The sequence below is a fragment of the Oncorhynchus mykiss genome, chromosome 18 (assembly GCF_013265735.2).
Source record: "Oncorhynchus mykiss isolate Arlee chromosome 18, USDA_OmykA_1.1, whole genome shotgun sequence".
Lineage (NCBI taxonomy): Eukaryota > Metazoa > Chordata > Actinopteri > Salmoniformes > Salmonidae > Oncorhynchus > Oncorhynchus mykiss.
Window position 1 is genome coordinate 62594537 of NC_048582.1, and position 25522 is coordinate 62620058.

General features: G+C 44.2%; 1 protein-coding gene across 1 annotated transcript in view; it reads left to right on the top strand.

The window, feature by feature from the left end:
* Window positions 1-25522, top strand: part of LOC110496880 (DENN domain-containing protein 3) — a 45224-nt gene that overhangs the window by 14793 nt on the left and 4909 nt on the right. Inside the window, exons 15-21 of the mRNA XM_036953471.1 lie at window positions 1900-2159; window positions 2953-3123; window positions 18721-18850; window positions 19044-19151; window positions 23905-24047; window positions 24597-24757; window positions 25091-25230. Of these exons, the coding sequence (XP_036809366.1) occupies window positions 1900-2159; window positions 2953-3123; window positions 18721-18850; window positions 19044-19151; window positions 23905-24047; window positions 24597-24757; window positions 25091-25230 (1113 nt within the window). The remainder of the gene's footprint in view (window positions 1-1899; window positions 2160-2952; window positions 3124-18720; window positions 18851-19043; window positions 19152-23904; window positions 24048-24596; window positions 24758-25090; window positions 25231-25522) is intronic.

Here is a 25522-nt window from a genome sequence, read left to right on the forward strand (position 1 = left end):
TGAATGGCCATGCTATTGTCAATATGTCAATTGAATCTGCTTAATTTCCCTCAATCTTACCAGTGGTGTAAAGTAATTATTTTGGACAACCATTTGTTATTTTGGACAACTTTTACTTAGCTACATTCCTAAAGACAATTATGTACTTTTTACTCCATTCATTTTCCCTGACACCCAAAAGTACTCATTACATTTTGAATGCTTAGCAGGACAGGAAAAATATCCAATTCACACACTTATCAAGAGAACATCCCTGGTCATCCCTACTGCCTCTGATCTGACAGACTCACTAAACAGAGAACATCCCTGGTCATCCCTACTGCCTCTGATCTGACAGACTCACTAAACAGAGAACATCCCTGGTCATCCCTACTGCCTCTGATCTGACAGACTCACTAAACAGAGAACATCCCTGGTCATCTCTATTGCCTCTGATCTGGTGGACTTACTAAACAGAGAACATCCCTGGTCATCCCTACTGCCTCTGATCTGACAGACTCACTAAACAGAGAACATCCCTGGTCATCCCTACTGCCTCTGATCTGACAGACTCACTAAACAGAGAACATCCCTGGTCATCCCTACTGCCTCTGATCTGACAGACTCACTAAACACATGCTTATTTTGTAAATGGTGTTGGATGTGCCCCTGGCGATCCGTCAGTTAAAAAACAAGAAAACATTGTGCCGTCTGATTTGCATAATATAAGGAATTTGAAATTATTTTTACTTTTACTTTTGATACTATATATATGTAAAACCAAATACTTTTAGACTTTTACTCGAGTAGTATTTTACTGGGGGTCTTTCATTTTTACTTAAGTCGTTTTCTATTAAGGTATCTTTACTTTTACTCAAGCATGACAGACCCCCCCCCCCCCACCCTATCAGAATTAGTAGTTGTGTTTAGTAGGAGTCATGCTGTGCACGTGGAGTGTGTGTTTAGTAGGAGTCATACTGTGCACGTGGAGTGTGTGTTTAGTAGGAGTCATGCTGTGCATGTGGAGTGTGTGTTTAGTAGGAGTCATACTGTGCACGTGGAGTGTGTGTTTAGTAGGAGTCATGCTGTGCTCGTGGAGTGTGTGTTTAGTAGGAGTCATGCTGTGCACGTGGAGTGTGTGTTTAGTAGGAGTCATGCTGTGCATGTGGAGTGTGTGTTTAGTAGGAGTCATGCTGTGCACGTGGAGTGTGTGTTTAGTAGGAGTCATGCTGTGCACGTGGAGTGTGTGTTTAGTAGGAGTCATGCTGTGCACGTGGAGTGTGTGTTTATGTAACAGTATAATTTTAGACCGTCCCCTCGCCCATACCCGGGCGCGAACCAGGGACCCTCTGCACACATCATCAACAACCCACGAAGCATCGTTACCCATCGCTCCACAAAAGCCGCGGCCCTTGCAGAGCAAGGGGAACTACTACTTCAAGGTCTCAGAGCAAGTGACGTCACCGATTGAAACGCTATTTAGCGCGCACCGCTAACTAAGCTAGCCGTTTCACATCCGTTATATTTAGTAGGAGTCATACTGTGTGTGTTTAGTAGGAGTCATACTGTGCACGTGGAGTGTGTGTTTATTAGGAGTCATACTGTGTGTGTTTAGTCTCTTGCCCCTGTTAACCCACGCACCATGGACTTGCTTCACCAGCCAACCAAAACAATGCTGTGTATTATTGTTCCTGTGACTCCTCCCCCAACCCTGCTAGCTTCTCTGTTCCATGCTAGCGCACCTATTGCCTTTTGTTTTGAATGGAACACCTAGAATCCCACCAGAGGCAACTTTATGAAATCATTGTGAAGTACAGTAAGTTTAAACTGCCCCTCTATTGGTTGCAAAATTGCTGAAATAAATAAAGAAATGGCAGTTTCAGGAATTGTTGAAGCCTAACTCCAGACTGCCCCCTGCAGGCCAGCAAAAACAGGTGGATCCAGAACTCTTCCGAGTGTTCTACACCTTCTGGAAGGAGACGGAGGCCGAGGCTCAGGAAGTGGCCCTGCCGGCCTCAGTCCTGGAGCACCTGGAGGCTAACGAGTGTGTCTTCAAGCTGTCCTCTTCGGTCAAGACCAGCCACGGCGTGGGCAAGATCGCCATGACCCAGAGACGGCTGTTCCTGCTGACCGTAGGACGACCCGGGTACGTGGAGATCACCAAGTTCAGAGACATTGAGGTGAGTTACGACCTTCCGTATCTACGTTCCTACTACACTTTCTGTGAAATACCATATATCATTCATGATACTCCACTTTTCTTTGATAGAGATTACAATGTGAATACATTAAGCTATAAAATAGACATGTTTGATGTGCTTATAGATGGGTAATCTATGCTTTATTATACAGCTAATGTAAATGATGGGATCTAGTCCCCAACACAGTGTATGTCATGTACCGTTATCATAAATATTAATGCTATGCTTGCTTATAGGGTAGCCTAGTGGTTAGAGTGTTGGGCTAGTAACCGAATGGTTGCAAGTTCAAATCCCCGAGCTGACAAGGTACAAATCTGTTGTTCTGCCCCTGAACAGGCAGTTAACCCACTGTTCCTAGGCCGTCATTGAAAATAAGAATTTGTTCTTAACTGACTTGCCTAGTTAAATAAAGGTAAACAAAAAAAAATAGCTAGTGTTACAATGCACTGTGGGCGCATCATGAGACACTATAGATACACTCACACGGCTTTATGTGCTGTAACACAAAGTGTTACCAAGTATTCTATTAGAAATATGGGTCCCGGATCAAAGGTGGTGTTAGGTGAAAAAAATAAGTCTGGTCCCAGATCAGTGGTCTTTACTACCGTAGCATTTGGCTATACAGCGCAAACTGACCCGGGACCTGCCTAGTGGTTGTGTAAGTTGTTGAGATGCAGGGCTCCCTTGAAAAGGAGACCTTGGTCTCAATGGAACTCCCTGCTAAAATAACAGGTAGTGAATTGTGAATAACCAGTTGGCTGTTGTACCTCAGGAGGTGAAGATCTCCTCGGCTCCCTTCCTGCTGCTGAGGATCCCTTCTCTGAAGATCAAGACCACCCTGAGGAAAGAGACGTTTGAGGTCAACCTGAAGTCAGAGGTTGACCTCTGGCACCTCATGGTTAAGGAGATGTGGGCCGGACGGAAGATGGCCGACGACCACAAGGTAGGATGTCAAAATGTGACGTTAAACTTTCTGTTAATCCCGGTCTCTGGGTGTGTCCCAATAATATCATATTTTTCCCACAAATCTAAGCATTGGATTGGTGGAGACATGGGCTAGTGGGAGTTTATACAATTTTTATTCTACCAGTCATTTCCTTTCAAATGAGTGAACAAGTGAACACTTTGGGAGGAAGGAGAGATAATTGGGACATAGCCTCTCTCTCTCAATTCAATTTGCTTTATTGGCATGACGTAACAATGTACATATTGCCAAAGCTTATTTTGGATATTTACAATCTGAAAATAATAAGAATCAATATTGTCAACGGGACAACAGTAACAACAATAACCAAGGGTCAAAATAACCATACATTCAACAATAACAATAAGCATACAGTAGAGGACATGTGCAGGTTGATTGGTCTGTCAGACACTGTCCCTCAACTTATGGCAGGCAGCAATGTAGTGCGCTGCCAACCCACAGCTCTCTGCGTCCTCCCCCAACAGGACGGGTAGCCTATCCTCATCAGAGAGGTCTTTGAAACCTTGAATAAGGTTTTCAAATTTGGGGAAATGACACACTCTTTATTGTTTTATATTTTTGACATTTTGTCAGGAAATGCAACTCCGTCTCAGGTTCTGCTGTTGTGCAGTGGTTGCACAGCCTTTCCTCTACAGGGAGCCAGGTTCTGCTGTTGTGCAGTGGTTGCACAGCCTTTCCTCTACAGGGAGCCAGGTTCTGCTGTTGTGCAGTAGTTGCACAGCCTTTCCTCTACAGGGAGCCAGGTTCTGCTGTTGTGCAGTGGTTGCACAGCCTTTCCTCTACAGGGAGCCAGGTTTTCCTGTGTCTACCCTTCTCAATGGCAAGGCTGTGCTCACTGAGCCTGTGCTTTGTCAAGGTTTTTCTAAGGTTTTGATCAGTAACCATGGTCAAATAGTTAGCCACGGTGTACTGTCGATTTAGGGCCAGATAGCACTGCATTTTGCTTTGTGTTTGTGCTTGTGTTTCCCAAAAAGCAATGTAGTTTTGTTTTGACTGTGTTGTAATTTGGTTTATCCTGATTGATTGAATGTTCTGGTCCTGAGGCCTCAGTGTGTTAGTAGAACAGGTTAGTGAACTCAGCCCCAGGACCAGCTGGGTGAGGGGACTGAGGCTTCAGTGTGTTAGTAGAACAGGTTAGTGAACTCAGCCCCAGGACCAGCTGGATGAGGGGACTCTTTTCTTTGCTCAGCTCTTGGCATCGCAGGGCTTGCTTCTTTTTTGAGTTTTTATTATTAGTGGATATTGGCCTAATTCTGCCCTGCATGCATTGTTTGTAGTTTTCCTCTGGACATGTAGGAGAATCTTACAGAACTCTGCATGCAGGGTTTCAATGGGGTGTTTGTCCCATTTGATGAAATCTTGTTTTGCAAGTGGACCCCACACCTCGCTGCCATAAAGTGCAATTGGTTCAATGACATATTCAATTAGTTTTTGCCAAATTTTAATACGAATTTGAATTCGTTTTTTTAATGGCGTAAAATGCCCTGCGTGCTTTCTCCCTCAGTTTATTCACTGCCTCATTAAGGTGTCCAGTTGAGCTTATTTTTAAACCTAAGTAATTGTAGTGTGTGCAGTATTCTATATATTTTATACCAATTGAGAACTTTGGTCTAATTCCCTGAGATCTGGAACTTCTCTGGAAAATCATTATTATCATCATTATTTTAGTATCTTTGGGGTTTACTGCCAGGGCCCAGGTCTGGCAGTACTGCTCTAGCAGGTCCAGGCTCTGCTGTAGGCCATGTGCTGTGGGTCATGTGCTGTGGGTGACAGCAGGCATAGGTCATCTGCGAAGAGTAGGCACTTAACTTCTGAATTGTGGAGACTAACACCAGGGGCTGAGGATTTTTCTAGAATAGTGGCCAATTCGTTGATGTAAATATTGAAGAGTGCAGGGCACGTATTGCCAGTATACATTGATTTAATTATGTCATATGTTTTACCCCCTACACCACTTTCAATAACTTTGTAGAACAGTCCTGTATGCCAAATAGAATCAAATGCTTTTTGGAAGTCGATAAAGCAAGCGTATATTTTGGTATTATTTTGGTGGACATGTTTATCTATCAAGGTGTGTAGGGTGTAAATATGATCAGTTGTGCGATGTTTTGGTATAAATCCAATTGGGCTTTTACTCAAGACATTGTGCTTATTAAGGCAGTTTAGAACTCTTACATTTATAATACTACAGAAAACCTTCCCCAGGTTACTGTTCACACAAATGTCTCTGTAATTGTTAGGGTCAAATTTGTCTCCATTTTTAAAGATTGGGGTTGAGATCTTACCTCTTTTTCAGATTTTTATTTTTTTTTTTCCAATTTTGCCAGAAGTTGTGTGTTTTTATGGACTCCTCAATTAGTGTCAGCTGCTTGCTGTTGTACTGTGCTTTTTTGGTTCTGAGTGAACGTTTATAGAGTTTTAAAGTCTCACAGTAATGAAGGTGTAATTCACCATTATTTGGGTCTCTGTGCTTTTGGTTGGATAGTGTTCTACGTTTTTTCCTCATAATTTTATGCATCAAACCAGTTGTCATCTGTGATCTTTTTTGTTTTTTTTTAATCAATTTCAGTTGTGCTTCCTCTGCTGTTTGCCTGAATATATAGTTGATGTTTTGTACTGCTAGAATGATGCCTTCGTTACTGTGAGTGAATGTGGTATCCAGAAAGTTATCTAAGAGTGTTTGTATATTTTGGTTACAGGTTGCTTTCTGGTATTCTTCTGTGCTGTTATGGGCCCATCTTTTTGAATGTCTGATGTTGTACAGCTTACTGGACTGTGAATGTCTGGTTGTTTCCATGTCTGTTCTTTTGAGGAACAACGTAATTTGGCTGTGATCAGACAGAGGTTTTAGTGGCTTGACGGTGAATGAGCTGAGAGAAGGGGTCAGTGTCTGTGATCATATAGTCTACTGTACTGTGGCCAAGAGGTGAGCAGTAGGTGAATTTCCCCAAAGAGTCCCCCCGTAACCTACCATTGACAAAGTACAGACCCAGGCTGCAACAGATCCCTTCCATCTCTCTCTCTCTCTCGCCTGTTTTTGTTCCTTCTTGATTTACTTGGTGGTGGTTATTTTATTGATGGCGAACCACATGGAGATGCCGTCCTTGTCACTTCAGCACGGTTTTAGGTGTGTTACTGAAGCTACTGTCACTGTGGAGGAGTTTCTGGTCTCCATAGGAGAGAAGGTGGGATATGAGAATGTTGCTTATGCATCACAGATGAATAAAACGGTGGTGGTTTTTCTTAAAGAAGAGTCTTGTTGATCGTATGGTTGAGCATGGTGTACTTCTTAAAGAAGAGTGTCTTGTAGATCGTATGGTTGAGCATGGTGTACTTCTTAAAGAAGAGTGTCTGGTTGATCGGATGGTTGAGCATGGTGTACTTCTTAAAGAAGAGTGTCTTGTAGATCGTATGGTTGAGCATGGTGTACTTCTTAAAGAAGATAGTCTTGTTGATCCTATGGTTGAGCATGGTGTACTTCTTAAAATGTATGTTTATTCAAGTTACGCCGCTTTTTTCTCAGTCAACAAGGGTAACTATTTAGAATGTACTGCTGTTTATTCCCAATGAGCTGTTGGAGAGCGAGTTATTGGGGTTTGGGAAGCTTGCAAGTTCAATTAAGATTGTCCCGTTGGGTTGAAACAGGTTGGGTTGAAACAGGTTATGTCGTTTCGGCGACAGGTGTTTGCTTCGGTGAGTCCAAAAACAGACTTTGGAGGTATTGTTTAAAGTCAAGTATGAACACAGACTGTATATGGCTTATGCTAGTACGGGTAGTCAATGGTGTTTTGAGTGTGGTGATGTTGGCCGTAAGCGACATGCTTGCCCGAAAAGGGAGAAGGGTGGGGAGAGGTCGTCCTCGTAACTCCTGGGCCCACCGATGTAGGGAGAGGTCGTCCTCGTAACTCCTGGGCCCACCGATGTAGGGAGAGGTCGTCCTCGTAACTCCTGGGCCCACCGATGTAGGGAGAGGTCGTCCTTGTAACGCCTGGGTCCACCGATGTAGGGAGAGGTCGTCCTCGTAACTCCTGGGTCCACTGATGTAGGGAGAGGTCGTCCTTGTAACGCCTGGGTCCACCGATGTAGGGAGAGGTCGTCCTCGTAACGCCTGGGTCCACCGATGTAGGGAGAGGTCGTCCTCGTAACGCCTGGGCCCACCGATGTAGGGAGAGGTCGTCCTCGTAACACCTGGGCCCACCGATGTAGGGAGAGGTCGTCCTCGTAACGCCTGGGACCACCGATGTAGGGAGAGGTCGTCCTCGTAACGCCTGGGCCCACCGATGTAGGGAGAGGTCGTCCTCGTAACACCTGGGCCCACTGATGTAGGGAGAGGTCGTCCTCGTAACGCCTGGGCCCACCGATGTAGGGAGAGGTCGTCCTCGTAACGCCTGGGCCCACCGATGTAGGGAGAGGTCGTCCTCGTAACGCCTGGGCCCACCGATGTAGGGAGAGGTCGTCCTCGTAACGCCTGGGCCCACCGATGTAGGGAGAGGTCGTCCTCGTAACGCCTGGGCCCACTGATGTAGGGAGAGGTCGTCCTCGTAACGCCTGGGTCCACCGATGTAGGGAGAGGTCGTCCTCGTAACGCCTGGGCCCACCGATGTAGGGAGAGGTCGTCCTCGTAACGCCTGGGCCCACCGATGTAGGGAGAGGTCGTCCTCGTAACGCCTGGGTCCACCGATGTAGGGAGAGGTCGTCCTCGTAACGCCTGGGCCCACCGATGTAGGGAGAGGTCGTCCTCGTAACGCCTGGGCCCACTGATGTAGGGAGAGGTCGTCCTCGTAACGCCTGGGCCCACCGATGTAGGGAGAGGTGGGCCTCGTAACGCCTGGGCACGCCGATGTAGGGATAGGTCGTCCTCGTAACGCCTGGGCCCACTGATGTAGGGAGAGGTGGGCCAACAGTGGTAGAGCAGTCACAAGCACCTGTTTCGGAAGAACAAGTTGTCCGTGTTGAGGGTACGGAGTTCCAACTTGTACCAGAGGGGAACTTAGCGTCTGATATGCAGCAGAAAAATATTGTTGTAGAAGGTAAGGACAGATCTGGGGAGCCATTTCCTCAGACTGGTGAAGAGATGCCCAGTACGAGTGATGTGGTACAGGAGGGGGTTCATGTGGAGCTAGTCTCCCAGGTAGTGGAGGAGATGCCCAGTACGAGTGATGTGGTACAGGAGGGGGTTCATGTGGAGCTAGTCTCCCAGGTAGTGGAGGAGATGCCCAGTACGAGTAATGGGGTACAGGAGGGGTTCATGTGGAGGGGAGCCCAGTACGAGTGATGGGGTACAGGAGGGGGTTCATGTGGAGCTAGTCTCCCAGGTAATGGAGGAGATGCCCAGTACGAGTGATGGGGTACAGGAGGGGGTTCATGTGGAGCTACTCTCCCAGGTAGTGGAGGAGATGCCCAGTACGAGTGATGGGGTACAGGAGGGGGTTCATGTGGAGCTAGTCTCCCAGGTAGTGGAGGGGATGCCCAGTACGAGTGATGGGGTACAGGAGGGGGTTCATGTGGAGCTAGTCTCCCAGGTAGTGGAGGAGATGCCCAGTACAAGTGATGGGGTACAGGAGGGGGTTCATGTGGAGCTAGTCTCCCAGGTAGTGGAGGAGATGCCCAGTACGAGTGATGGGGTACAAGTGGGGAGTGTTGAGAGGGATGTGGTAGAAGGGAGTCAGGGGTCTGTGGCCTCAGTTGAGGAGGATCAGGAGAACTATATGGATATCTCTCTTGATATGATAGCAGCTGACGTTACAACACAAACAGACGGTCTGCCTTCGTCTCCCTGGTGGGAAGGTGACCACGGAGGACAGTGAAATGTGCCAACATGCCGTGGATTTCTACTCTGCCCTCTATAAGGCGGAGGATTGTGATTCTCTGTGTACTGAACAGTTGTTACATGGAATCGATCATAAATTAACAGGCACCGCATTGATTATTTGCAACGCAGGACAAGCTAGTTAAACTAGTAATATCATCAACCATGTGTAGTTAACTAGTGATTATGTTAAGATGGATTGTTTTTAATAAGATATGTTTAATGCTAGCTAGCAACTTACCTTGGCTCCTTGCTGCACTCACGTAACAGGTGGTCAGTCTGCCACGCAGTCTCTTTGTGGTGTACAATGTAATCGGCCATAACCGGCGTCCAAAAATACTGATTACCGATTATGAAAACTTGAAATCGGCCCCAACTAATCGGCCATGCCGATTTAATCGGTCGACCTCTAATGAATATATAGATCCGTTGGGTTGTTTTAAAGGTTTGTCTCACTATCACTAAGCACGTATAGGGGTGGTGGGATCTTTGAGGTTGTTTCTCTCGAGGGAGGAACCAGCGGGAGGGTCTGGTTGTAATGGTTTGAAAAACTTGGTCGGCGGCATGGGATGAAGATTCCTGCTGTAGCAGGTTGTTCGGTGGAAGAATGTAGTTGAGCAGTGGGCGCTATCATTGGGTATAATAGCATAAAATCAGCCTCAAGGATGAATAGCGCTGTAGTAATATTCTTAGATTCTATTGAAAAGGTGAATACGATAGTTGAGTGGTGTGTTGCGGGAGACAAACGTCGGTATTTCCTCTTGTGAATCCGGCGAAGAAAGTTCTACTTTCTAATGTGCCCCCTTTTGTTAGAGATGAAGTGTTAGAGATGAAGTGTTGGAGTGAGAGTTATCTCATCATGGTCAACCTGTATCTACAATTAAAAAAGGTTATTTTTGGATGAAAATCAACTTTGCTGAAACATGTCGTCTCTCGTAGGAGACGAGTTCACATGATTTTAAAGAAGGATACTGACCAACTGAATTTAGAGTTCAGTTTCAAGATTGATGGGTTTGATTGTGTTCTACACTTTTACTGAATCAATTAAATGCTTTGGGTGTGGAAGAGAGGGGTATTTGGTGCGCAATTGTCCAGAGAATGAGCGTGCAGAGCCTGGTAGCAGCTAAAACACCACTGAGAAGGGATGAACAGGCTAAGGGTTCAGGAGAAGGGAGAAGATCGGCGGATTTTAATGTTTTATTTATTTCACCTTCATTTAACCAGGTAGGCCAGTTGAGAACACCTTCATTTAACCAGGTAGGCCAGTTGAGAACACCTTCATTTAACCAGGTAGGCCAGTTGAGAACACCTTCATTTAACCAGGTAGGCCAGTTGAGAACACCTTCATTTAACCAGGTAGGCCAGTTGAGAACACCTTCATTTAACCAGGTAGGCCAGTTGAGAACACCTTCATTTAACCAGGTAGGCCAGTTGAGAACACCTTCATTTAACCAGGTAGGCCAGTTGAGAACACCTTCATTTAACCAGGTAGGACAGTTGAGAACACCTTCATTTAACCAGGTAGGCTAGTTGAGAACAAGTTCTCATTTACAACTGCGACCTGACCAAGATAAAGCAAAGCAGTGCGACTTAAACAACAGAGTTACACATGGAATAAACGAGTACAGTCAATAACACAATAGAAAATCTGTATACAGTGTGTGCAAATGAAGTAAGGAGGTAAGGCAATAGTGGCAAAGTAATTCAAATTTAGCAATTAACACTGGAGTGATAGATGATGATGTGCAAGTAGAAATACTGGTGTGCAAAAGAGCAGAAAAAACAAATATGGGGATGAGGTAGGTAGGTTGGTTGGATGGGCTATTTACAGATGGGCTGTGAACAGCTGCAGTGAATCGGTAAGCTGCTCTGACTGCCGATGCTTGAAGTTAGTGAGGGAGAAATAAGTCTCCAACTTCAGTGATTTTTGCAATTCGTTCCAGTCATTGGCAGCAGAGAACTGGAAGGAAAGGCGGCCAACGAAGATGTTGGCTTTGGGGATGACCAGTTAAATATACCTGCTGGAGCGCGTGCTACGGGTGGGTGTTGCTATGGTGACCAGTGAGCCTAGATAGGGCAGAGCTTTACCTAGCAAAGACTTATAGATGACCTATGGATGTGGTGGGAGAAATAAGAAAGGAGAGCAATGTTGTAGTAGAGCAGGGAAAAGAGCAGTGGGGCAGTAGGTGAGACTGTGATGGAGGTAACTGAGGGGATGCTGGAGAATGAAATTGGAGTTAGAGGAAAGTGAAACAATGGAAAATGAAGCTGCTGTTTTCAAAGTACAGAGGAGTAAGAGGAAGAATTTAAGAGGTGATGAAGGTTCTAATTCTAACAGGAAGGTAGAGTTTGATAAATCAGTTGAGGATAAACAGGTTGTAGAGATGGAGTTTTCTTCTGGGGATGATAGTGAGAGTGAGGCCTCTGATGCGTCACAACAAAGAAGCCAGAGAATTGAGGAGGCATGTGATTGGAAGGGTACATCAATTTCTGAATTTGACAAAAGAGAAGAAATATATACAGGATTATAATGTAACAGATTTTTTTTTCATGGAAGTGAATTGTTTATTGAATCAAAGTTACTGATATCAAAAATAACGGGTGGAGGTTTGACAAGCCCAGAAATCGCTAGACTGAAGAAAGTGGTTACGAGAGTGACAAGTGAGGTAAACTCTAAAGAAAATGGAAGAGTTCAGTCCCAGTCTCAACTCTGTAAAGAGATGTGTTTTCTGTTTCTTACTGTTTCTTACTTTTTTTCCAGCCATGAGCAGTTTGAAGATTTCTTCTTTAAACGTAAATGGGGCGAGAGACGGGGGAGGCGGGGGAGAGCCGTAGTGTATGAGTTAATAAAGGGAAAGGGAAGTGACAAGTTTTCTACAAGAAACGCACAGTAGTATGGAAAATGAAGTTATGTGGCAACAGGAGTGAGGGGAGGGGGGGGCAGTGGTGTGTAGTCATGAAAACTAAAAAAGTGGGGTTGTGGCCATCCTGTTCTCAAAAGGTTTTTTGCCTTTGTCATATGAGGTTGAAGAGGTAGTTGAGGGGAGGTTGTTAAAAGTTACAACGAGATATGAAAACTTCATGTGTTTAATAAATGTATATGCTCTAGTAGTGGCAGTTGAGAGGGTATGTTTTTTTAGAGACATTATCAAATACCGTTGAGAAATGTAACATGGAGGATTATTTATTTCTTGCTGGGCATTTTAACTGTACAGTCAGTGATTTTAGATCGAAACCACAAAGCACCTCATAGTTCATGTGTTACAATAAAGTGAGTCAAAATGGAGTCAAAATGGAGGCACGAGACCGTATATATGGGCTAATGTGAGAGGGAACACCATCTCTCTGGCCAGGTTGGTTAGGTTTTATTGTTTTGAGCATCGATCTCAGGTCTGTAAATCAAGTGTGATAACCCCAGTGGGACTTTCTGATCATTGTTTAGTAACAGAGGTGGTGACCATTAACGCTGTAAAACCCCAGTGTTCTGATCATTGTTTAGTAACAGAGGTGGTGGACATTAACACTGTGAAACCCCAGTGTTCTGATCATTGTTTAGTAACAGAGGTGGTGGACATTAACACTGTGAAACCCCAGTGTTCTGATCATTGTTTAGTAACAGAGGTGGTGTACATTAACACTGTAAAACCCCAGTGTTCTGATCATTGATTAGTAACAGAGGTGGTGGACATTAACACTGTGAAACCCCAGTGTTCTGATCATTGTTTAGTAACAGAGGTGGTGTACATTAACACTGTGAAACCCCAGTGTTCTGATCATTGTTTAGTAACAGAGGTGGTGACCATTAACGCTGTGAAGCCCCAGTGTTCTGATCATTGTTTAGTAACAGAGGTGGTGTACATTAACACTGTGAAACCCCAGTGTTCTGATCATTGTTTAGTAACAGAGGTGGTGGACATTAACGCTGTGAAGCCCCAGTGTTCTGATCATTGTTTAGTAACAGAGGTGGTGTACATTAACGCTGTAAAACCCACAAGTACACACTGGCATTTTAATATAACTTTTTTGAGTGATGCTCACTTTAGGAGATGTTTTAGATTTTTCTCGGAGAGGTGGCGGTCTGAAAAGGACAGTGTTGTATCTCTTCAACAGTGGTGGGATGTAGGGAAAATCCAGATTCAGCAATTCTGTAATCAATAGACAATGAATGTCACCAGAGATATCACCAGATCAATGAACGCCCCAGAGTCTGAAATAACTCCTTACGTTAGTTGAGACCACAGGAGATCGAGGCCATATTCGGGCACTGAAAAAAGCCGCGTTGGCAGACCTGCTGGATATCAGAGCATTGGTGAGAAGTTCCAGGGAATCTCTGAAATGGATGCCTCATCCAAATTTGTCTTTTGTTTAGAGAAAAAGAATGGACAAAGAAGAATTACTCATTGCCTCAAATCAGCTGTTGGACAGAAGCTCACTATCCCAAGTGAAATTAGAAAGAGGGCAGTAGAGTTCTATGCTGAGCTCTACAGGTGTGAGTATAAAGAGGTGACACAGCAGTTACTTGATGGGCTCCCATAGGTAGCTGCAGAAGCTCAGGTTGAACTAGAGCAACCATTGTCTTTGCAGAAGCTCAGGTTGAACTAGAGCAACCATTGTCTTTGCAGAAGCTCAGGTTGAACTAGAGCAACCATTGTCTTTGCAGAAGCTCAGGTTGAACTAGAGCAACCATTGTCTTTGCAGAAGCTCAGGTTGAACTAGAGCAATCATTGTCTTTGCAGAAGCTCAGGTTGAACTAGAGCAACCATTGTCTTTGCAGAAGCTCAGGTTGAACTAGAGCAACCACTGATTTTGCAGGAGCTATACACTGCATGGAAAGAGGAAGGGCATTGATGGGCTTCCTATTGACTTTTTAAAGTATGTTTGGGCTTTGTTGGGATTGGCTAGCAGTAGTTAACGATAGTTTGACCGGAGGGTTACTACTGATAAGCTGCAGAAGGGCTGTCCTCACCCTACTGCCAAAAAACTGGAGGCCGGTGGCCTTAATGTGCACTGATTTATAAGATCCTGTCCAAGGCTTTGTCCAACAGGCTGAGGGAGGTGATGGGGCAAATCATACACATGGACCAGTCCTACTGTGTTCCCGACAGGCAGATAGAGATAACATTTCCCGGATTCGGGACTTTTTGGACGTCTCTAGGGCTTTTGGGTTGGATGCTGGTCTAATTTCAATTGATCAGGAAAAGGCATTTGACAGAGTTGAACATCAATACCTATGGTGCACTTTTGAGGCTTTTGGTTTCAGCTCTGTTTTTATTGACATGATCAGGGTATGGTGACATTGAAAGTGTATTGATAGTTAACGGTGGCTTGAGTGCTCCTTTTAAGGTGTGTAGAGGAATTAGGCAGGGGTGTTCATTGTCTGGAATGTTGTATGTCATTGCTATAGAGCCACGACTAAATAGAAGTCACATTGAAGGGGTGTTCCTTTCAGAGGATATTCCTCCTATTTGTCTCTCAGCATATGCTGATGATGTAGTTATTTTGGTGAAAAATCAAGCGGATGTGGATAGTTTGACTCTGTCAATCACCGTATTTTTATCGGCAGACTCAACAGCCTTGGTTTCTCAAATGACTGCCTTTCCTGGATCACCAACTACTTCTCAGAGTTCAGTGTGTCAAATTGGTGTGCCTGTTGTCCGGACCTCTGGAAGTCTCTATGGGGGTACCGCAGGGTTCAATTCTCGGGCTGACCCTTTTCTCTGTATATATCAATGTTGCTCTTGCTGCGGGTGATTCCTTGATCCACCTATATGCAGACAACACCATTCTGTATACATCTGGCCCTTCTTTGGACACTGTGTTAACAAACCTCCAAATTAGCTTCAATGCCATACAACACTCCTTCCGTGGCCTCTAACTGCTCTTAAATGCTAGTAAAACTAAATGCATGCTCTTCAACAGGGTGCTGCCTGCACCCGCCTGCTCGGCTAGCATCACTACTCTGGACGGTTCTGACTTATGTGGACAACTACAACAATATGTGGACAACTACAAATACCTAGGTGTTTGGCTAGACTGTAAACTCTCTTTCCAGACTCATATTAAGCATCTCTAGTCCAAAATTAAATCTAGAATCAGCTTCCTATTTTGCAACAAAGCCTCCACTCACGTTGCCAAACATACCCTCGTTAAACTGACTATCCTACCGATTCTTGACTTCGGCGATGTCATTTACAAAATAGCCTCCACCACTCTACTCAGCAAACTGGATGCAGTCTATCACAGTGCCATCCATTTTGTCACGAAAGACCCATGTACCACCCACCACTGCGAACCTGTATGCTCTCGTTGAATGGCCCTCGCTACATATTTGTCGCCAGACCCACTGGCTCCAGGTCATCTATAAGTCTTTGCTTAGTAAAGCTCCGCCTTATCTTGCGTCACTGGTCACCATAGCAGCACTGGTCATCCCCAAAAGCCAACACCTCCTTTGGCCGCCTTTCCTTCCAGTTCTCTGCTGCCAATGACTGGAATGAATTTCAAAAATCGCTGAAGTTGGAGGCTAATTTCTCCCTCACTAACTTTAAGCATCGGCAGTCAGAGCAGCTCACCGATCGCTGCAGCTGTTCACAGCCCATCTGTAAATAGCCCATCCAACTACCTACCTCATCACCATATTGTTTTTATTTACATTTTTTTGCTCTTTGCACACCAGTATTTCTACTTGCACATCATCATCTGCACATCTATCACTCCGGTGTTAATTTGCTAAATTGTAATTACTTCGCTACTATTGGCCTATTCATTTCCTTACCTCCTTACTCCATTTACACACACTGTATATAGATTTTTCTATTGTTATTGACTGTACTCTTGTTTATTCCATGTGTAACTCTGTTGTTTTTTGTCACACTGCTTTGCTTTATCTTGGCCAGGTCACAGTTGTAAATGAGAACTTGTTCTCAACTGGCCTACCTGGTTAAACAAAGGTGAAATGTAAAATATTAAAATAAATAGGTTTCAGGGAAATTCCTCCTGTAAAGGTAAATTGGGAAAAATGTGTGCTTTACAGATTGGGAAATGGTCTGGAGGGATCATGGCTTTGCCAGGGGGGCTGGAATAGTGTAAGGGAGGTTTCAAGTATTTTGGTAGTGTACCAAGGGAATGAGGGGACAATGGAAAACATTGGAATGGGTGAGTTGAAATGGTGGAAGGGAGGATGAGATGACAGTGGTTGTTAATAATGTGGTTGGGGGATAAATATCATTGGGTTCTACAAAGTGTATTGTATTTGTCAAAAGCGTTTTTTGTACATCTTGTTAGTAGGGCTGCTGCTTTCCAGATTATTCAAAGGTTGCTTTATGGACTGGAAAATGTGGTTTGGAGAGGGGTGGCAGGTCTGGTATTACAGGCAGGGTAGGGGGATTAAGTTTAAAGAAGGCTTTATTTTTTGGTACTGTATATAGGGGGTGTGTCAAGGTTTTAAATTAAGATACATTGAAAAATAGAAAAGACACTCCTTGGAGGGTGAAACTGGACCTTGATGACAAGGTAAAGCCCGCATGGAGAGAACTGTACAAGCCACCGGTACTAAAGGGTACTGGTGATATATAATGCATGATGCATGGCATCATTGGAGGGTGTTGCATGGCATCATTGTAGGGTGTTGCATGGCATCATTGTAGGGTGTTGCATGGCATCATTGTAGGGTGTTGCATGGCATCATTGTAGGGTGTTGCATGGCATCATTGTAGGGTGTTGCATGGCATCATTGTAGGGTGTTGCGTGGCATCATTGTAGGGTGTTGCGTGGCATCATTGGAGGGTGTTGCGTGGCATCATTGGAGGGTGTTGCGTGGCATCATTGGAGGGTGTTGCGTGGCATCATTGGAGGGTGTTGCGTGGCATCATTGGAGGGTGTTGCGTGGCATCATTGGAGGGTGTTGCGTGGCATCATTGGAGGGTGTTGCGTGGCATCATTGGAGGGTGTTGCGTGGCATCATTGGAGGCTGTTGCGTGGCATCATTGGAGGGTGTTGCGTGGCATCATTGGAGGGTGTTGCGTGGCATCATTGGAGGCTGTTGCGTGGCATCATTGGAGGCTGTTGCGTGGCATCATTGGAGGCTGTTGCGTGGCATCACTGGAGGGTGTTGCGTGGCATCACTGGAGGGTGTTGCGTGGCATCATTGGAGGCTGTTGCGTGGCATCACTGGAGGGTGTTGCGTGGCATCACTGGAGGGTGTTGCGTGGCATCACTGGAGGGTGTTGCGTGGCATCACTGGAGGGTGTTGCGTGGCATCACTGGAGGGTGTTGCGTGGCATCACTGGAGGGTGTTGCGTGGCATCACTGGAGGGTGTTGCATGGCATCATTGCAGTTCATGCTTTTGTATCTGTCATTAATTCAGATGTTGGAGATGATGTCCCTTTTGTAACATAAGAGAAACCATTTTTAACTGTTTTATGGAGTGTGAGAGGATAAAACCTCTCTGAAATACTTGACTCTTTGTTTACAGCGGTAGGGGAGATTTTCAATAACACTGTTTTTATTTTGGGGTTTCAATATAGTAAGTAACAGAAAAGAAAATGTCAATTGTTAAATGTTATTTTGGAGCAAGCTAAGATGTCAATTTTTCTGAGTAGGAAACATAAAATAGACACAGGATATGGGCAGGATGTAAGATGTGGTTTTAAAGGATTTTGAATTCTTGTTCTTCTCTGCTGTAAAAGATCTCCCGTTGTTTGAGGAGAAGTGGGCTTATGAAGAAGCGGTATGTTTTGAGGAGAAGTGGGCTTATGAAGAAGCGGTATGTTTTGAGGAGAAGTGGGCTTATGAAGGACGGTATGTTTTGTGGAGAAGGGGGCTTATGAAGGAGCGGTATGTTTTGTAGAGAAGGGGAAACAATTTTTTGTTGATGAATGATGAATGTAGTTTTTTTATTTTAAATTTATTTGTTTGTTTTTTAAATACTTTTATAAAAACTCCCTCTCTGTCACTCTTTGTCTCTCTCTCTCTCTCGCTTTCTCTCTCTCGCTTTCTCTCTCTCACTTTCTCTCTCTCTTTGTCTCTCTCTTTGTCTCTGTGTGTGTCTCTCTCTCTCTTTGTCTCTCTCTCTCTTTGTCTCTCTCTCTCTTTGTCTCTCTCTCTCTCTGTCTCTCTCTCTCTCTGTCTCTCTCTTTGTCTCTCTATCTCTCTCTCTCTGTCTCTCTCTCTCTTTGTCTCTCTCTCTCTTTGTCTCTCTCTCTCTTTGTCTCTCTCTCTCTTTGTCTCTCTCTCTCTTTGTCTCTCTCTCTCTTTGTCTCTCTCTCTCGCTTTGTCTCTCTCTCTCTTTGTCTGTCTCTCTCTCTCGCTTTGTCTCTCTCTCTCTCTCTCGCTTTGTCTCTCTCTCTCTCTCTCGCTTTGTCTCTCTCTCTCTCTCTCGCTTTGTCTCTCTCTCTCTCTCTCGCTTTGTCTCTCTCTCTCTCTCGCTTTGTCTCTCTCTCTCTCTCTGTCTCTCTCTCTCTTTGTCTTTGTCTCTCTCTCTCTCGCTTTGTCTCTCTCTCTCTCTCGCTTTGTCTCTCTCTCTCTCGCTTTGTCTCTCTCTCTCTCTCGCTTTGTCTCTCTCTCTCTCTCTCTCTCTCGCTTTCTCTCTCTCGCGTTCTCTCTCTCTCTCTCTCTTTGTCTCTCTCTCTCGCTTTCTCTCTCTTTGTCTCTCTCTCTCGCTTTATCTCTCTCTCTTTGTGTCTCTCTCTCTTTTTCTGTCTCTCTCTCTTTGTCTCTGTGTGTGTCTCTGTCTCTTTGTCTCTCTCAGGACCCCCAGTATATGCAGCAGGCTCTGACCAATGCCCTGTTGATGGATGCAGTGGTTGGCTGTCTGCAGTCACAAAAGGCCATTTTTGCAGCAACCAAGTTAGCACACTTTGACAGAATGAAACTGGAAGGTATGCCAAAGTTCATCTTTTAGCATGACTAAAAGAAACTTGGTAAAAAAAAGAAGTTTTTAAATATACCAAAATCTATGCAGAAGGTTATTGAAATGATTAGCAGAAAGTGCATGTTCATAACATCTTTTTGCTTCTCAGGAGATGTTCAATTCAACGTTTGACCTCTGACTTGTCTGTCCATCCTGAGCAGTGCCAATGATGGTTCCCAAAACCACGTCAGAGACCCTGAAACACAAGATCAACCCGTCTCTGGACCGGACTAGCCCCCAGGCGGTAGATGTTCTGCTCTACACCCCAGGTAAACCCTTAAGGCTCACTGTCAGCCTCAAAGGAAGGTGACCGTCATGACGTGGAGTTTCAAAGTAGAGCTGACATCAGACACCATTCAGTTCCTGTTCAACAAACTGGTAGCACTACATATCTGTAGTATGATTTCCCAGTACTATAAACACCCTGCAGTATTCTCGGTAGATCAAGTAGGTGCTGCCGGTATTTCCTATTCAACCCCACTAAAATGTTCACTCTCCCCAGTCTAGGACATCCCACGTACCTTCAGACACTCAGATCATGACTGTCATGGTAGTACACCTCAAATATGTGTTCTGTAGTCGAGGCATTGCGTGACAACAACACACAAGACTCATGTTGCCCGTGTCCTAGTAACATGTGTCACATTCCAGACCTGGGTTCAAATACTATCTGAAATCTTTCAAATACTTTGTGCGTTTGCTTTCATCTGCCTGAAGTGTCAGGTGGGCGGGGTTTGAACTTGTGGGACTTTTCTACTGGTTCCATTGGAACAGGAAAGCTCAATCAAGCACAGCTAAAGCATTTTAAATGATTGCAAGTAGTATTTGAACCCAGGTCTGTCACAGTGCTGCATTCCGCTGCTGCTAGGACAGTGATGGTGTCAGTGTGGCGTTACAGGAGGAGACTTGGCCAGAGGTGCTTTTGGTTCCAGAGATTTTTTTTACTGCCTCTTAAACAAGTAATGAGGCACCGATTTTTCCCAACGCATCACCACCAACCACTTCCTGTTGTGTTCCTCAGTTTCATCCTTAGTTTCATGCGCTGATTACTGGTAGTAGGGTCATACAGTAGGCACAATAGAATCACTGAAATTGTTCTTCCTACTCAAACCACAAACATTTATATTATATTACACAGACTTGTATTACATAATGAGATGTGTTTTAGTCTGACTTCTGTATCAATTTGACATCTGAAACTTATGTTTCAAACATCAATCGTTTGAATCAGCATTGTTTTTTTTTCTCAGGCTCAATAGTACGTCTCACAACGTGTTGTTTTGACTAGGGCAGATAAGAAACAGACCCTAGTCTGCAAGGATCCTCCCAACACCTAAACTAAAAGGAGCCTCAAAACCTAGTGACATCAGGGAACACAATATCCCTCCTCCTTCCCCTGGTCCTCTCACAGACAGTGGTCCTCCTCCTTCCCCTGGTCCTCTCACAGACAGTGGTCCTCCTCCTCCCCCTGGTCCTCTCACAGACAGTGGTCCTCCTCCTTCCCCTGGTCCTCTCACAGACAGTGGTCCTCCTCCTTCCCCTGGTCCTCTCACAGACAGTGGTCCTCCTCCTCCCCCTGGTCCTCTCACAGACAGTGGTCCTCCTCCTCCCCCTGGTCCTCTCACAGACAGTGGTCCTCCTCCTTCCCCTGGTTCTCTCACAGACAGTGGTCCTCCTCCTTCCCCTGGTCCTCTCACAGACAGTGGTCCTCCTCCTTCCCCTGGTCCTCTCACAGACAGTGGTCCTCCTCCTTCCCCTGGTCCTCTCACAGACAGTGGTCCTCCTCCTTCCCCTGGTCCTCTCACAGACAGTGGTCCTCCTCCTCCCCCTGGTCCTCTCACAGACAGTGGTCCTCCTCCTTCCCCTGGTCCTCTCACAGACAGTGGTCCTCCTCCTTCCCCTGGTCCTCTCACAGACAGTGGTCCTCCTCCTTCCCCTGGTCCTCTCACAGACAGTGGTGTGTTTTTCTAGGCCTATCCTGCTGATTATTATGATTCCCGCTGATCTGTATCCAATTAGAAGGTGGCATGGTCGTGGCCACGGTATAAGCTGTGGAGATGACCGTCTAGGCATTAGTAACAGTGCTGCTTCAGCACAGAGCACCATTGAAGTCCTAGCTCTCAGGGTCTAAATGTAGGTCACTAATATGGACAGTGTCCATATTCCTTCCTCCTTTCCGTTCTGTTCATCACTCCTCCCCATGAAAGGGAGGATGTGACACAGGATGTGACACACATCTTTTTTTATTTTTCCTATTATGATTTATAAAAAGCATTGTTTAATGTTACGCCATCAGAGAAAATAGAACAGTTTGTGATTGTATTTGAACATCTGATTGATGTCTTACTAGATCATGAATGATATCTGACAGAAGTTCCATATGCGTGACATTATGTGTAACTGTCAATGTTTACACTTTTGTGGGTGTGTGTGTGTGTGTATGTGTGAGAGAGATTTTGACTGTGAATGTTTACTCTTCGTGTGTGTGTGTGTGTGTGTATGAAAGAGAGATGTTGACTGTGAATGTTTACTCTTCGTCTGTGTGTGTGTGTGTGAGAGAGAGATGTTGACTGTGAATGTTTACTCTTCGTGTGTGTGTGTGTATGAAAGAGAGATGTTGACTGTGAATGTTTACTCTTCGTGTGTGTGTGTGTGTGTGTATGAAAGAGAGATGTTGACTGTGAATGTTTACTCTTCGTCTGTGTGTGTGTGTGTGAGAGAGATTTTGACTGTGAATGTTTACTCTTCGTGTGTGTGTGTGTTTATGAAAGAGAGATGTTGACTGTGAATGTTTACTCTTCGTCTGTGTGTGTGTGTGTGTGTGAGAGAGAGATATATTCAGCCTGGCTCATAACAAACTAGAAGATGTATTATAAATAGATATTTATTATAAAGAATAATCTATACCTTTCAGCTTCAGTCTTCATCAGGGTGTTGCTTACGTACAGTTACTATCTAGTTACTATCTAGTTACTATCTAGTCAAACCATGACGTCCTTACTGTATGAGTTGGATCTAATTGATTTGTTCAGTATGAGAGAGAGATTCTGCTTGATTTGTTCAATATGAGAGAGAGATTCTGCTTGATTTGTTCAATATGAGAGAGAGATTCTGCTTGATTTGTTCAGTATGAGAGAGAGATTCTGCTTGATTTGTTCAATATGAGAGAGAGATTCTGCTTGATTTGTTCAGTATGAGAGAGAGATTCTGCTTGATTTGTTCAATATGAGAGAGATTCTGCTTGATTTGTTCAGTATGAGAGAGATTCTGCTTGATTTGTTCAGTATGAGAGAGATATTCTGCTTGATTTGTTCAGTATGAGAGAGATTCTGCTTGATTTGTTCAATATGAGAGAGATTCTGCTTGATTTGTTCAGTATGAGAGAGAGATTCTGCTTGATTTGTTCAGTATGAGAGAGAGATTCTGCTTGATTTGTTCAGTATGAGAGAGATATTCTGTTTAATTTGTTCAGTATGAGAGATATTCTGCTTGATTTGTTCAGTATGAGAGAGAGATTCTGCTTGATTTGTTCAGTATCAGAGAGATATTCTGCTTGATTTGTTCAGTATGAGAGAGATATTCTGTTTGATTTGTTCAGTATGAGAGAGATATTCTGCTTGATTTGTTCAGTATGAGAGAGAGATTCTGCTTGATTTGTTCAGTATGAGAGAGAGATTCTACTTGATTTGTTCAGTATGAGAGATATTCTGCTTGATTTGTTCAGTATGAGAGAGATATTCTGCTTGATTTGTTCAGTATGAGAGAGAGATTCTGCTTGATTTGTTCAGTATGAGAGAGATCCTGCTTGATTTGTTCAGTATGAGAGAGATTCTGCTTGATTTGTTCAGTATGAGAGAGATTCTGCTTGATTTGTTCAGTATGAGAGAGATTCTGCTTGATTTGTTCAGTATGAGAGAGAGATTCTGCTTGATTTGTTCAGTATGAGAGAGAGATTCTGCTTGATTTGTTCAGTATGAGAGAGAGATTCTGCTTGATTTGTTCAGTATGAGAGAGAGATTCTGCTTGATTTGTTCAGTATGAGAGAGAGATTCTGCTTGATTTGTTCAGTATGAGAGAGAGATTCTGCTTGATTTGTTCAGTATGAGAGAGAGATTCTGCTTGATTTGTTCAGTATGAGAGAGATATTCTGCTTGATTTGTTCAGTATGAGAGAGATTCTGCTTGATTTGTTCAGTATGAGAGAGAGATTCTGCTTGATTTGTTCAGTATGAGAGAGATTCTGCTTGATTTGTTCAGTATGAGAGAGAGATTCTGCTTGATTTGTTCAGTATGAGAGATATTCTGCTTGATTTGTTCAGTATGAGAGAGATATTCTGCTTGATTTGTTCAATATGAGAGAGAGATTCTGCTTGATTTGTTCAGTATGAGAGAGATTCTGCTTGATTTGTTCAATATGAGAGAGATTCTGCTTGATTTGTTCAGTATGAGAGAGATATTCTGCTTGATTTGTTCAATATGAGAGAGATTCTGCTTGATTTGTTCAGTATGAGAGAGATATTCTGCTTGATTTGTTCAGTATGAGAGAGAGATTCTGCTTGATTTGTTCAGTATGAGAGAGAGATTCTGCTTGATTTGTTCAGTATGAGAGAGATATTCTGCTTGATTTGTTCAGTATGAGAGAGAGATTCTGCTTGATTTGTTCAGTATGAGAGAGAGATTCTGCTTGATTTGTTCAGTATGAGAGAGAGATTCTGCTTGATTTGTTCAGTATGAGAGAGAGATTCTGCTTGATTTGTTCAGTATGAGAGAGAGATTCTGCTTGATTTGTTCAGTATGAGAGAGATTCTGCTTGATTTGTTCAGTATGAGAGAGAGATTCTGCTTGATTTGTTCAGTATGAGAGAGAGATTCTGCTTGATTTGTTCAATATGAGAGAGATATTCTGCTTGATTTGTTCAGTATGGGAGAGAGATTCTGCTTGTGGGACAATATAAATAAAATAAATAGAAAATGTGAATTCAAGGAATTTCAGCCTTCATCAAAATGTTTGTTTACATTCTCAGGCCAGCTGGGCGTATCATTCGACACCGAGGGTGATGGGAACCCCAAACTGTGGTGCGCCCTGAGCGACGGCAAGGTGGTGGTGTTTGATGCAGCCAGCTGGTCCATGCAACAAAGCCAACTTCAAGTAGGCTCTTCACAAGTGGTAAGGGTGTGGACGTGGAACAGGGATGAGACCGCTATTTTAAAAGAAAAGGAAAATTCACAGGGAGAAGGACAATTATAGATGTATGAAGAAGCAGTAGTTATTCACTGACCACAGTTAGTCATCTTTCTGCTTTGACCCATTTGAACTATATTTAGTGTTTTTGTCCATTAAAATAACTCAAGGGATTCTGCTGCCCCCTGGTGGTGTCTGAAATTGAAAGCTTACGTTACCACACTTCCAAGTCTTGTGTTCTCTTGCTAATTGGAACAAATCTGAGAAAAGCCCGTGGTAATCAAGCTTGATTCCGTGGCTTAAAAAAGCTTCTGGAAAGCCTGTCTGTTTTTTTTTTAAATTCTAATTTAGCCGACACTCTTATCCAGAGCGACTTACAGTAGTGAGTGCAGACATTTCCATATTGGTCCCCTGTCGAAAACAAACCCACAACCCAGGCATTGCAAGCGCCATGCTCTACCTACTGAGCTACATGGGTTATACATCATAATGGTTAATATCTTCCCAATGTTATTTTATGTTGTTTTTTTTCAGAACTGCATGCTGGGAGTGGACCGGCAGCAGGTGTGGATTGGCTCTCAGGATTCCGTCATTTACATAATCAGCACCCGCAGCATGTCCTGTAACAAGCAGCTGACGGACCACCGCAGTGAGGTCACAGGGTTGGCCCTAGGGGAGCGCAGCGAGAAATACAGGTGAGGTGTGACACTGACATGCATCAAACATACAGCTACTACTGGCATCACAGCCATGGAGAGAGCCTTCTTTTTAGGAGCCTATGATAAAGCCATCAATGAGCAGTCCCAGCTCTAAGTACAATCGAAGACATCCTTTATTTATACCTGGGCTGTGTTCATTAGGCACCAAACAGAAGGAAATGGACTGAAACACAGAGCAACAATCTGAATTTGTATAAGAAATGCTCCTTGTTTTGCTCCTGTGTGCCATCCTGAACATAGCCCTGCTGGTTCTGCTCTATGGTATCAGTAACATTAGTCTTTACCTGTGTCATGTACTCCCTGTTGCAGCCCCAAGGTGGCGTACTCCTGCAGTGCGGAAGGTACAGTGATGACGTGGGACGTGTCCACACTGCAGGTGAGGAAACAGTTCAGGCTCTCCTGTGACCGTCTCCAGTCCGTTCAGCTCTGCAGTGGAACCCTATGGTGCTGTAAGTACACATAAAAACATAAAAACTAGTGTACATCAAATTATGAAAATTACTTCTGGCTATATTAGACTTAAGCAATAAGGCCTGAGGAGGTGTGGTATATGGCCAATATACCACGGCTAAGGGCTGTCCTGAAGCACGACACAACGCAGAGTGCCTGGACACAGCCCTTAGCCGTGGTATATTGGCCATATACCACAAATCCATGAGGTGCCTTATTGCTATTTGGTTACCAATGTAATTGGAGCAGTAAAAATGTATTTTTGTCATACCCGTGGTATACGGTCTGATA